Source organism: Manis pentadactyla, chromosome 1, assembly GCF_030020395.1.
Source record: "Manis pentadactyla isolate mManPen7 chromosome 1, mManPen7.hap1, whole genome shotgun sequence".
NCBI classification, from domain to species: Eukaryota; Metazoa; Chordata; class Mammalia; order Pholidota; family Manidae; genus Manis; species Manis pentadactyla.
Window position 1 is genome coordinate 102,380,527 of NC_080019.1, and position 14,996 is coordinate 102,395,522.

General features: G+C 35.8%; 1 protein-coding gene across 1 annotated transcript; it reads right to left on the reverse strand.

The window, feature by feature from the left end:
- Positions 1 to 2,401: 2,401 nt before the first annotated feature.
- RPL22L1 (ribosomal protein L22 like 1) lies at positions 2,402 to 6,341 on the reverse strand. The gene is made up of 4 exons (XM_036930914.2): positions 6,242 to 6,341; positions 4,558 to 4,650; positions 4,269 to 4,390; positions 2,402 to 2,660 (listed from the first exon to the last, which is right to left on the reverse strand). Exons 1-4 carry the CDS (start codon positions 6,248 to 6,250, stop codon positions 2,516 to 2,518), a joined length of 369 nt encoding a protein of 122 aa, XP_036786809.1. The 5' UTR covers positions 6,251 to 6,341; the 3' UTR covers positions 2,402 to 2,515.
- Positions 6,342 to 14,996: the final 8,655 nt, after the last annotated feature.

The window sequence follows — 14,996 nt, forward strand, 5'->3', positions numbered from 1 at the left end:
TGGTCAGCCACCTCCTGCAGGTGCTTTTCTGGGTTCCCCTTCCCACTCTTTATGTTGATACTTCTAAAGCATCTCACGTATCTCTATTGTAACCATTCTACCCTGACCACACTTACCTACGGCTGTTTGTTCCCATGTTTGCTTCCCGCATTAGAACTGCAGGCTCCTTGAGTTCAGAGAGCACATTTGTCACCCATAAGCTGTCAGGATAGGGCCTGGCAGAAAGGCAATCAATGGCCACACATTTATGACATGTGTGGGATCTGCATAACTCAGACCACCCCACCTCAGAGAGATAAAACAGTAGTTATATGTTAATGGTTCCCTCTCTTGGGAGAAAATATATTCAATCCTAATTGAGACAGCAGATCTGATTCCCAGTCTGGTTTTTTCAATCATAGAAATCTAGGGCAGGAAAGAACTTGAGAGTGCCTCATTATAGGGGAACAGAGGCATGTGTCTTTAAAAAAAATTCAACATTGTTAAGTTTATATTTGGAAAATTTAAAGAAAAACCTTATTTTGTTGTGTTTTAGAATAAAGTCCAAAAAAACCTCGGTTGGTAGGGATATTTATGCATCAGTCAGATCACAGGGAGGGCAATCAAAACTGGGGCAGAGAAACATGAGGAACCTGTTTATCTAAAAAAGGCAGGGGTTATTAAAGTTTGATAAATACTATCTACTTCCAACCACTTCTTCACACACAAGAGAACTGAGGCCCAGAGGCAGGAAGAGTTGTAACCAAGGTCACACAGCTAGTTGGCAGCAGGGGGCGGACTCCCAATTCCCAGATTAGTGTTCCTCTATTGCACCATGTCTGACCATGGCTTTGTGGTGAAGTGGCATAGCCATAGGGCAGGAGGATAGTTGGGTGAGAAATGAGAGGTGGATAGCATGTGTGATCTTGGGGAAGTCAGTTCATGAGACTCGGTTTCCTCATATGTAAAATGGGAAAGATAATACTCTGTCACCCAGGGCTACTTAAGGATCAAAAGTGACAAAGCCCTTTATAAAATACAACATATTGTTTCAAAGTGGCCCTTCTGGCATTTAATCATGCAGCTGGTAGCTCTCCAACCATTTCAGCATTACCACAAACTGCCATTTCCAAACAAGTAGGAAACTCAATGCTGATCAAAATCCCAAAGTACTTTTTAAATCAAGGGTAATGGTCTGTCTCCTCACACCTAATTGACTCCACTATAAACCATTCTCAATGCAGCCACCCATCTTTTTCAAAATGCACATTTTAGTGGATCATATTACCCTCCACTTGAAATTCAGCAACTTCCTACTCTCAAGACTAAATGAAAACATGGGACTTTTGTACTGCATGGGCTGGTTTCTGCCTACCATTCCAGATTTTTCTAACCAATGACTCTATCCCAGATGTACTAGATACCAAGATTCTCAATGCCGTAAGAACTTGACCTATGCTGTTCCCTGCCTAAGACACCCTTTCCCCAGGTACTACCTTGCCTCTTCTAGGTCAGTTCAAACTTCTCAGTTACCCTCATTGACTAGGTCAGATTTTTTTTATAAACCCCTCTTCTTTGTTGCACTTTTATCAGTTTTTATGCATTTGGCAACATGATTCTACTGTTATCAGGGTACTGCCACCACTTTAAGGCTTAAAGTAGAGAAAGGTGCCACATTCCTTGGGACCACTGGAAAACTAAGTAATTGGTATGGCTCTAGTAACCTCCCATTATTCTCTTCTCACCTCCTGCAATCTGGAGTTTGCCAAACAATTCCGCTAAAGCTCTCAAAGGCCACTTTATTTTGAGCAGGAGCCATCACTGGTAAGTTTTAAGCAGTAGATGACCAACGTTTTTACAATGGTCAGTGAGGAGGACTGAGAGAAGACAAGATTCCAGCTGGCTGAGTAAATTATCATCTTTCAGATACGGACAGCAGCAGATTTAGTAGGAAGAGTTTCGATTTGAAAGTTTTGAGTTTCTAGTACCTACAAAGCATCTATATGATTGGAGATTTCAAACAGGCAATTGAACACTGGTTCAGAGCAGTACCATGCTCACCCAGAGCCTTTATGCTAATTAGGAAGGCTGGCATTTTCTGAAGCAGAAGGCAAGAGTGATTCCAGTACTGAGCACCTATGCACAGAAGTATTCTAGGTCCTCAGGATTGCATTCACAAAGTATAAAAATACTTGAGACTGTCAAGAGAATTTTAAATGTTTATGAAGTCATACACAAAACTGTGCTTCATTACTTCCTATACAACACTACATAAACCTTAGGACATTTATAAAAGCAATAAATTTCAGAAATCCTGGGTAAAAAAATCCAACTATAAGCTATGTCATTACTTACAGAAACTATCAAAGGAAAACCAGAATCGTGTAAACAGCATATACTTATAGAAGAGATGTAAACTTAACAGAGTACAATGTTTTTTATTCACTGATAAACTAAAATTCCACTTCTAGATGTTTCTCCCTTGTATGTTTCATTACTTTATTAGCAAGCAAAGGTCTACAAGGCACAGCTTCACCTAGTCTTCAGATTCAGATCCATCTTCATCTTGACTGATCTGGAAATAACGAAGTTCATAAGTCTCCTTGTCAGATGCAACCACACGAAGCCAATCACGAAGATTGTTCTTCTTAAGGTATTTCTTGGTAAGATATTTCAAATACCTTTAAAATAAAAACATGAATTTCACTGAATATAATGTTTACCATGTAAAGGCTTATTACATAGAAGATACGCATTGCCATATTCATCTTCTGTGTTCCCAGTTCCTGCTTCAAAATTTCATTTTATTAAGCATTGCACAGGTTCCTAGGGATATAAATGAGGCAGCCCCTCAATCCCAATTAGAATTGACTGATGCCCTAACAAACCCCTTATTCGCCTCTCCCTAAAAACTGCTTTTGTTAGAAACCAGTAGCTTGTTCAATCTATTACAACCAGATTATTTAATATATAATTTCACCCTTCTAATCAATTATATACTGAAATATCAACATTACCTTTACCCCTATAAGCTGCCCCAACCTCAGTCCCATGGGTGGATCAGTAAGAAGCAACCTAACCTGCCAACAGCTGTATCCATTTACAAATTCAAGATTACAACCTTGCAACTAGCCTATACCTTGGTCCTTATATAAAGTTTTGCCAAAGTCTCATTTCATCACTTTTATTCCCTTCCACTTAATAGCCATTTAGTAGCAATTCTGAACTGCCAAGCATTCCTCGGAAGCCTCCCTGCCTGTTGTTAAGGCTGGCTGTTCCGTTAGGATACCTTATTCCACTGGCAACACTATATTCATTCTCAGGTTCTCTGCAAATTCTTGTCTTGTGCCTATCTCTACCTTCAATACAGCTATCACAGCATTCCATTTTATAATTATCTGCACATCTGTAAGATCTTTGAGGACAGGTATCTCTAAATCCCCAGTAGTTAATTCATAACTACACAGCTAACCTGCACTGCCACCACGTTAGTCCAAGCCACAATCTCTCCCAACAGGCTCTTCAGTTTTCTCAAGGATTTTTCAGCCACAATGATCAATTCTCTAATTTGCACAGCTCACTCCTTTATTCGGATGAAGCTCTCCCTGACCACCTTATCTAAAAACATCAACCCTGCAACTCTCTTTATTCACTTACACAGCACTTTATCAACTACTTAATACTGCATTTCATTATGTATCTTCACTAGAACTTAAGATTCTTTGTGGTGGATTTGCCTGCTTGGTTTGCTGCTGAGCTACCCAGTCCTACAACAGTGCTACCATGTAGTATTTAACATTTGTGGAGGAAAGTGAATGAACTATAAAACTTGCAGCAAGATGTTAGAGACTATCTTTGGTTGTCTACTTATAATTAACAACCCAAACCTTAAAACTATGTAACATCTGTAGTAGTAAGCAATGACATTACTTCTATGTTACACAATAGATGTGTTTCTTGCCACACATTCTAATACTAAAGCACCCAACCTTATTTACATTTACATAAAATCTGGATTACAGGGCCTATAATTCACTGGACAGGAACCCTGGATGGACATAACTTGCCTGTATTCAGCAATAAATTAACACCCACTGACAACCAGTCTAAGTAACAGGCACTGTTACTAAATATTTTTCATTCAGAGGCCTTTAAAGTTCAAAGCGCTCTTGGTATATCTCACTGACCTCACCATCAACAGCTATTTTTGCATATTAAGGAATATTAGGATTTCATATTCTATTAAAATATTCCAGTTACCATTTCAATAAAATATGAAAAATACCAACCTTTTAGAAAACTGTTTCTCAGAAACAACTGTGATTTTATTCTTGAAGCGTTCAATATGAACAACATTCCCAAGATTTCCAGTTTTTCCATTGACTTTAACCTTCTCTCGTAGAAACTGTTCCTATTTCAAAATAGAAAAAATGCAAAACTAGGGAAGAAAACCCTAGATATTCACTAGGGAAGGTACCCTAGGAATAGAGCTTAGGTTAAAATAAAATATTACATACTTAAAATTATTAAGAACTCCACTAGAATGATAAAAACAAGCTATGTTGAATTGATACTTACAAAATTTCCAGAATCAAAAATCCCATCTTCTACTGGATGAGTAAGGTCCAAATTAAACTTCCAGGTTGACCTCTTAGGCTTTTTGTCTTTGTGCTACAAAAAGCATAATTAGGATCTCTAAAACAGTTTTTCACTTCACTGTTTACCACACAAGTGTCTCAAAGTGCAAAACTCAAGAAAGCTCTAAGTACGTATGTGGTGAGCTATTAGTGTCCTTCGTCAGAAGATTCCAGAATCTTTTTTACAACCTGAAGAGTATCAATCTACTTTCTACTCCAAGTTACAACTCAAAACACCAACCGGGGTTGGTTGGAACCTCTAATCAAGCCCATTTTGTTCCAAGTTCCCAAGAAAAGCTTTATGAGTTTTTATTAATTTCCGCACCACCAATGTTCAATTTTAAATTACCAGGTACTGTTTACGACAGGCCAGGCGCTATTGGGGAACAGGTATCCACCTAGACCATGCTCCAATTACTTGCCAAAATAGGATATTCCACCCAGTTAGACCTAAATAAAAAATTCTGAAGCTGTTTGAAGTGAGGGAAAAGAAGGGGAGGAAGATGTTTAGAATGATGAAGATACTCTTTTCGTTTTAAAAATGTATGTAACTAAGTTCTCCATATCCAAAACCTTTAGAGCAATACCACGTAAAAAGGCCACATAAGTAAAATGTTGCTGTGGCTACCAGCAATATACACTCAAAGCACTGAAAACAGATGAACCAGTATTTATCAGAGGATGTCATTTCCAAATTAGATTCATTCAAAAGTATACTAAGTACTACCGCCAGTTTACTTTTGTAGGTAGTCGAGGAACTTGTGTCAAAAAAAAAAAAATTATCTCAAACTTGGAACTGGTAGAAGAGATTACTAGTAGGAGTTCGGCGTGATTTGGCAATTTATAGCTCTATTGGGACATTAGTTAACTTAGGAGATGAAAAAATGTCCTGTGAACAGATTAACCCTAGAGGGTTAATGGCCCCTTTGGTCATTTCCCAGTTTTGTATACAAGTCACACCCAACAATCTCACCTTAATATTTTTTGGTAAATCGCCGTCATATACCTAATTTTCCAAATGCTCTTGGGCCGGTTTTCCCATTTTACTGGTTCTCTTATTAATTAAGTAAAATCTTTGAAACACACTCCTTTTATATTAGTCCGAGTCGTGACTTTTACCTTCTAAGAAATCCCTTCACGAGGTAATTTAGAAACTTGCCCACCTTAGTTCTACAGCTCTCTGAGGCTTAGTAACCGCGGCTACACGGAAGCCAAAGCGTGTCGGTTCCCTCCGCCCGGGCCAGGCCACACAACCCACCCGATTACACACATTTCCCTCTTTATTAAAATGTTGTAAAATCGCCATTAAGAGGCTCAAAAGAGAAAAAAAATGACGGGCTAAATGCTGTCCCGCTAGCCCCGTTCATCGTCGTGCCTCCTTCCCGCGCTCCCACGACCGCCCCCCCTCAGCCTATTCCGGCCCCCGCTCGAACTCCGCCAGACCGCGTGGCAGTCGCCAGGAGTCTCTGAAAAGCTTAGAACCTTAACGCTTTGGTTGGCTTCCTGACCCATTCTCCAACCCTACCCTCCTTTTACCTCGAAACGAGACGTCCCCACCTCCCCAGAAGCAAAAATCACACCTACAATGGGCTATAAGACCTTCCCACCAAGACACGCGTACTCACCGGCGCCATCTTGAAAGCCGGGCTTTCGATCAAAAGTAAGCCGCCCCTCCCACCGCACGCGTTTATAGCAAAGCGTGTGCGTCACGCGCACAGAACGCAAGATGGTCGCCTCCCGGAAGAGAACGTGGGGAGGAGCGCCGAGGCCAGTAACCTAGGAAACCGGGGCGCGGCGGCCCAAGGAGCTCAGGCTTGTCGATCCGTCAGGGGGCTTGTCCCGAGGAGCTAGGCGAAGGTAGGCAGTCAAGTTTCATGCGAGCGCCCACCAGCGATGGCAGTTGAAATGATTCACGATTTGCCGCAGGTGATGACCCACCGTTAACCTCAATGGTTTCTTGGTCACACTCATACGCACACACGCGCGCGCGCGCGCGCAATCATCTTCCCTTGGATCTTTCCACTCAAGGCTAGGAAGTTCTCAGGTTGTTTGGGGGGTCTCCTGTCTTACATCGCAATTATAATCCTCCAGCGAAAAAGTTCTTTTTGTATCTATGTTTTGTCTGCGAGTCTTGTTTTCTAAATGACTGTTGAGGGAAATCGATGTTTCGGGGAGCCAAATAAACTAGGTTCTCAAAACAACAACAAAAAAGGAAACCTTTAAGAGGAAAACAATAGTGCTTATTTGCTTACGTATCAGGGGAATCGATTCTACTTTATCATGGCTTTTATTGTGAATCCTAGGACTCCTGATTTCTGTCCCAAATGACTCCCCATTTAAATTCAACGAATACTTGCTGAGCCCTAACTATTAAAATGTACAAGGCACATGAGTGTAATTGCCTTGAAGACAGAAAGAAAAAATAGCTTTGAGCTTTGAAGGACTGTAAATTGATGTCAGATCAGAAAAGTGTTCTGCCTTTCAGCGTTTTGTAGATTTTTTTTTTTTGTAGAGGTGAAACTTTCAAGGGTAAAGGGATAGAGTGGATTTTTGTTATTAATTGGGAGAGTGACCCTAGAAAGTGACAACTGTGTATGACCTTTGTAACAATTAGTAATAATGGGAACTATGCTTTAATCAAGCATACAACATGCAGGGTCTGGATAGAGGTGCTGAATTCCTAGAAGAAATCCATTTCAAGTTTTTTGGTTGCCTCAAGAACCACAATGATTTCTTTTCCAAACATTAAGAGGAAAAAAAAGAGCAATGGACATTTTTACCTTCAAGGCTCCCTTGGCTGCAGAGCAGAAATGATCCTTGTATTATTGAATATTTTGAAAACAAACCATTAATTGAGGCTTATTATTTCACTTGTTTTTGGCAGCCTCCCATGTCATGACTTAAGAGAAACCACCAAAAAAATGAAAGAGCAATATAAAAAATGGGAGAATATATTTGCAAATGATAAATCTACCAAGGGGTTAATTTTCAAAATATATATAGAACTCATACAAATAATCTAAAATGATAACAAATAATCTGATTTTAAAATGGCAGAAAAAAGTGAATAGACATTTTCCCAAAGAAGATATGTAGATGGCCAACAGGTACATGAAAAGATGTCCAACATCACTAATCATCAGGGAAATGCAAACCAAAACCACAGTGAGATATCACCTCACACCTGTTAGAATGGCTATTACCAAAAACACAAAAAATAACAAGTGTTGGACAGGATGTGGAGAAAAGGGGGCCCTCATACACTGTTGGTAGGAATGCAAATCAGGGCAACTGTTATGGAAAGAAGTATGGAGTTTCCTCAAAAAAATTAAAACTACCACATGATATGGCTATACCACTTCTGGGTATTTACCCAATGAAAATGAAACACTTATTTGAAAAGATATATGAACTCTTGTGTTTTTTGCAGCATTATTTACAACAGCCAAGATATGGAAACAATCTAAATGTCCATTGGTAGTTGAATGGATAAATAAGGTGTGATACATGTATACAATGGACTATCAGTCATAAAAAGAATGAAGTCTTGCCATTTGCAACAGCATGGATGGACCTGGAGGTTATCATGCTTAGTGAAATAAGTCAGCAAAATATAAATACTTCATGGATTCACTTAAAGGTGGAGTCTAAAAAATAAGACAAATGAACAAACAAAAAAATACAAAATAGACTCATAAACATGGAGAACAAACTGATGGTTGCCATAGGGCAAGGGGGATGGGAAGATGGGCAAAATAGGTGAAGGGGATAAAGAAGGACAAACTTCCAATTATAAAATAAATAAGTCAAGGGGATGAAAAGTATAGCATAGGGATTATAGTCAATAATATTATAATAACTTTGTATGGTAACAGATGATAACTACACTTATCATGGTGAGCATTCTGTGGTGTATATAATTGTTAAGTCACTATGTTGCACAACTGAAACCAACATAATATTGTATATCACCTATACTTCAATTTAAAAAAACCTTAATAACTATTAAGCCATTTATACAAAGAAGATATTAAAAACATGTGTTTCAAAATAATTCCAAAATAACTAGTTGAAACCAAATGGAAAAAAGGGTTTCTCTTAATTAAGAAAAAAACCTTAAGAAAAATAGAACCAGAAATGTGCAGATGGTAAGACTAAGTATTGTAAATAACTAAAAATTTCCCAAGTTTTACACACACACACACACACAGAGTATATATTAACACAATGCTGGCCAACACCCAAGATATTTTTTATTTTGATAATGTGTATGAAATAATAAATGTCTGGCAGGAGTCAAGACAATTTAGATCAATAAAGGGAAGATGTCTTTTCAGCTATTCAAAAATAAGATACTGTAATATATGATAGGTATATTTCTAATACAAACTTCAGTCACTGGATCTACATGATACTGGAGCCTGAATAGATCAGTAAAATAAAATGTAGGACAATATGACATATTAGATTCACAAAGAAACCCCTTCTTTTGTAGCCACCTTATAAAAGCTAAAATATAGTTTTGTAAACAATTTCTAATATATGGTTAAGCTTGCAGACATGTAAAATAATTTTTTGAAGGTAGAAATGTCAAGCCCCCCATGATCATAGAAGTTGGGGCTAAGTTAGTTCTGCTCAAATAACATGAAAAAGCTTCAAATTAAAAGTGCATTTTAAAGTGTGCTTGGACTGGTAGTGCCAAGCAGAAGCAGATGCAAATCTTTCTGGAGAAATGGACTTTAAATCCAAGCACAAAGGACCCTGAGATAAACTTACAAAAATATGAGCTGACAAAAGTTTTTTTATTACTGAGTTCACAGGAAAACAATCATGAATGAAAATAAACCAAAAATTTCTGTAAAATCAAACCCAAATAAGAGAATATATACATTGAAATTATAAGATGCAGAATATAAAATAAGTATCTTAATAGGTTTAAAATTTAAAGGATTTAAAATATGATAAGTAAACCAGGGACAATCAAAATTGGCCATTGAATTAAAAAGAATAACAAAGTAAAACATCTAGAAATTAAAAATAGAAAAACAAGTTAGAAAGAGTGGATTAATTAAATAGGATAGTAGGTACAGCTGCAGAGAAAATTAGTGAATTGGAAATTACTTAAAATGCAATATAGGAAAACAAAGAGATAAAAAATTAACATATATGTTAAGAGACAAGGATATCAGAGTAAGATTCCTCCAGTTATGTTAAAAGGGAAATCTAGAAGGACATAATAGAGATAATGAGAGAAAGGCACAATATAGATAAATAATATATGAATTCTCAGATTCAGGAAGTCCAAAAAACTCAAGAAGGATAATTTAAAAGAAATTATACCTAAATACATTGTAGTGAAACTTCAAAACACAAAGACAAAATTATTTCAAAAGAATCCAGCAGGAAAAGACAAAATACTTACTTACCAGAGTTACAGTAACAGCTGACTTCACACTGGCAATAATGGAAGCTGGAAGCAGAGGATTATTATCTTGAAAGTGCTGAGAGAAAACAACTCTTCCTAGACCTACAAAGTATAAAACTATCTTTCAAGAGTAAAAATGCATCTAAGACATTTTTAGATAACAAAACTCGAAGTTTACTACCAACATACCCCAATAAAAGAATTCTGAAAGATATACTCCAGAAATGAAAATGGTCCTAGAAAGGTCCTGCCAAAAGAAATAGTGAGCAAAGAAAATGGTTAAGTTTTGAGTAAATCTAAACAAACACCAACTACTTTTAAAAGTGCCAAATATTTATTTGTGTGTTTTGGGTCCTGGTAATGTTCTGTGGCATGATCTTGGTGATGGTTCCATGACATTGTTTATTTTGTGAAAATTCATTATAAGTTGTAAATTTATAACCTGTGCATTTTTTTGTATATGCATATGTTACATTTCATTTAAAATAATAAAATAGTTTAAGTTACTGTATGCCAAAATATGACAAATTCAATGAAATGAATGGATTCCTAGAAAAATACAACTTAAATTCTACACCAGAAGAAACAGATAAACTGAAGATGTCCTATCTTTTCAGTTTGTAATTAAAACCTTCCTACAAGAAAAACACTGATAGTTTTTAACCAGTGAATTCCACCAAACATTTGAGAAACAGATAATGCCAACTGTGACAAATACCTTTTAAGCTCAAACTCACATTCTGTCAACCTACTTTTTAACCCAGAAGAGGGGAGCATTTATCCAGTTTCCTGTGCCTGGTTGGTCGATGGTCACCCATGGGGTGTTAACTCCCTGTACTTCCACCTCCAGTTCATGCATGTGTAAGTGAGTGTTGCTGGGGAGGCTCCCACAAGGGTCCCATGCTTTGTGTCATAGAGACCATGGGGTACAGGTGAAAAATATGTGGGGAGATGCTGTCAAGTTACGTCTGATGCAAACTAGTTGCTATACCCTTCTTCCTTCTCTTGAGTAGACGATTCAGAAGTACATTCCATATCACTATGTAGAAGATCCCAGCAGCATTAAACCTTACTTGTCCCCAGCACATTTCTTTTTGTTTCTTCTCCTTCCCAGTGTCACATTTCTCAATTCCTTACTATTGTTACCTGGAATCATTTCCCAGAATAAACCAAATGCATTCAGCCAATGGGCTAAGACACAAATTTGACACAGACTTTTCAGTCATCAACTTATTTTATGAAGCAAACATAACCTTAATACTAAAACCTGACAATGACATTTTGAGAAAAGAAAATTATAGTCCAATCTCATTCATAAATGCCTACATATATAGTATATATATAAAATAGCATATAATAAAATAATCACAGATATATTATTAACAAACCATATCCAACAATGTCATGCAGTAAGTTGGGTGATAGTGTCATTATTTGTAGTTGATATGTAGTTGTATATGTACAAAACTTAAAGTATCTACAGATAAATTATCAGAATTAATATCAAGTGAATTTATCAAGATTTCTGGAAACAAAGTTCATGTATAAAAATCAATTTCATATCTATAAAGTAACAACAAAATAGAAGGTGGAAGTTAACAAAGGTATTATTTTCAATAATATAAGTATATCAGCTATTTAAGAGGAAAAAAGATATACAAGATCTCTATGCAGAACTATAAAATATAATTGAGAGAAGACCAAATAAATAGGACATTAAAATTCACGGATTGAAAAACCCAACATAGTAAAGATGTCAACTGTCCACAAACTGAATTATAGATTCAATGTGATCACAAACAATAGCTTACACAGATATTTCCTTTCTTCCTTCCTTCTTTTTAGACCAATTTGAAAATTTGTGTGGAAATACAGATGCTAGAATAGACAGAATATACTTGAAGAAGGAAAAATAAAGTGGGAGGACTTGCTCTACAGATTAAGATTTATTTTAATGATACCATAATTAAGGCAGTTGGATATTGTTTCATTGTTGGATATATAGACCAACAGAATAGACCAGAAAGCCCAGAAATAGACATAATCAAATGTGTATTTTTCTCACTTATGGCAAAATGATACTCTGGAACAGTGGTGAAAAACCAATTCTCACAATCATCATTATTTTTCTAACTGAAAATATGCAAATAAATGTACACCAACAAAAACATGAACCTTGTGGTCAACACATAACTTTAAAGTCAACACTACTATTTTATACTGGAAATATTATATTTAATGAATGTTTGTAACATTCTAAAAAACATTTATCCATATGAGTACCGATGTGTATTTTGAAGCATGAAAAAATGCTATGACATTTAGGCAAACAAGGATCTGAACAGAGTTCTGTAATGTTCCATTTGTTTATCATACATCTGCTCTTTCTGCAGCTCTGTATCTGTCCTGGGGTTGTGCACCACAGTTTCTTAAAGGATCAGATGGTGAGCCTTATTCCGACAATGATCTCTTTTGGAAGACATCAGCTCTACGAAAATCACAAAGGCTCACACTGTAACACAGAAAGTAGACACTGGCTGTACCTCTGAAATTCGCTTATTATTGAAGCCCATATTATTTGCTAGAAGCTGATTTATAAAATAGGAATCTATAAATTTCCATTTTATGCAAACTTTCCAGTCATCATTATTATCACCATTTAAGCATTTAAGAAAGAAAATATTTTGTATGTGTAGTGAAATGCTATTTTACATTATTTCTTATGGTCTTTTTTCTTTCTGTGCCATGTGGAACAAAGTGGAGCACATTGAACATCAAAAGACGTTGCACCACGCATCTCCAGAAAAATATACTTCCATGACATTATAGCACAAATGGTTCCATGGAAAAAACTGTACAGCTTTAACAAAGGATGTGCTACAGACCTTCTGTGCAATGAAGTACTGAGGGCAAACTTACTGCTACTGAAGAATATTTCTTTTAACTTCTCCAAACTATGAATGTCCTTTTGTTAGATACTTGTAAATGAAAGCTAAGGGCACCAGGCAGGGGAAATAAGAACTGAAATCACTGCTGCTTGCTCTTTTTTTATTAGTTTGCTTAGAAAGCGTTAATAACTATGATTAAAAAACTTATGCTAGCTTCAATGCATCTTCTCTCAGCGTGTATTTAGGAAAACCTAATTTATTATTTGTTTTTATTGTTTTTAATAATTGCAGTTTCAGAAGTAAGATTTTCTTGTTATACAGTACCACAGGAACTCTGAGTAATTAATCAACCTTTAAAATGATAACAAATTAATTTTTTCATTGCTTAATTTTATTGTCAGGTTTAGCTTAGTCATTAACCTATTGAGGGCCACTTATATTATATTCATTTTTTTCACCATTTACAATGCTTTGAGGAACATTTTAAATTAACAAAATTATTATCTTCTTATGCCAAAACAAATGCTCATGACATAAAATATCAAGAAGCAAAAAAATAATAATAATTCATAAAAGTATCTAAAATCCCACTTGCTTACAAATAGCTATTTAATACTTTGGGGACATGCATATTCATAAGTATGTGTGTGTGTGTGTACTTTAGATTATACAAGTAATTACAAACATTTATAAGAATTGGTAGCATACACATTTTTCTGAATTTTAAAAAACTTTAGAAATAATTATGAACTTACCAAAAAATTGTAAAAATTGTTCAAAAAATAGTTCAAACACACACATACACAAATAAATATTAATACACAACATAAATACTTACAAATCTGGATGAAAGGATATATATGTATATATGTATATATATATGTATATATGTATATATATATCCTTTTATCCAGATTTGTGCCTATACTAACATTTTGCTCCATTTCTTTGTTGTTCTCTCTCTTCATCCCTCTTCCTCCCTTCCTTTCCTCCTTTCCTCCCTTCCTCCCTCCCTCTCTCTGTATCTATATAAATCTATTTTATTGTATCTTCCTTTTCAGTCATAGTTGAAAAGAAGCCAAGTTATGGAGAAATTCACCCATGTTTCTTCTAGGACTTGTACAGTTTATTGCTTCCCTTTAGACCATTGCTTAATTTGGAGTTTATTCTAATCAACTTGTTTTATTTTTTCCAAAAAATCAACTTGTTTTATTTTTTTCCAACTTTATGTTTTCCAATTGTCCTAGCACAATTTAATTAATCTTTTCTCAGTGATTTGCAATACCACCTTTATAAATTTTTCTATATATATAAAATGTCTTCATATAGACAATTTTCTATATATAAAATGTCTTCATATAGACAATTTTCTATATATAAAATGCCTACAAGTATTTGGGTCTATTTCTGGAACTTTCCATTGCATTTTTCTGTCTATTTATTTGCCAATGCCTCATTCTTTTGATTTTAAATTTGCAGGTAGGAGGATATTTTTATTTTCTAGTTTTGTGTTTAATTTCACTTGGAATTGGTATCAGAGTTATTTTTGGTATTTCTACTTTATAGCAACTGTTTTCTTTTTTTGCCCTAAATATCACTTTTTTCTGAAAGTTCCATTTGCTTTTGAAAGAAAGGTATATTCTCTAATATCAGGGTGTTTATTTTTCTTTTTCTCTCTATGCATCTATATGATAGATATATAGATGTATGTATCTCTTTCCAAAAGCTTAACCTCAGTGACTGTACAGCAATTAAAATGAACTAAGTGACAACTTAAATGAAACTCATACATATAATTGTGAATAAAAAAGGCACACTATCAGTGCTGGGTAGACGAATCTCCATTCTCCCAATTAGAATCCATGTTGGAGATCTGATGGCAAATGAGGAAGCCAAGCCTTTTTGGTCTTCCTGAACACTGACACACAAGTCATCGTGATGTTGGGAAATGCCCACAGGTATAGTCAAGAAATTATTTTGACTTGATCCAGAAATAACTCTCAAATTGGACAATGGATTGATATAACTCTGTAGATGGATCTTTTTGAGCCAATATGTATCCAGCGG

Excerpts from the sequence above, each read along its gene's own strand:
- RPL22L1 (XM_036930914.2), bottom strand. Across the intron at positions 4,391-4,557 it reads TTTTTGATTCTGGAAATTTT|GAACAGTTTCTACGAGAGAA; the intron begins GTAAGTATCAAT and ends ATTTTGAAATAG. Across the intron at positions 2,661-4,268 it reads GAGAAACAGTTTTCTAAAAG|GTATTTGAAATATCTTACCA; the intron begins GTTGGTATTTTT and ends TTTATTTTAAAG.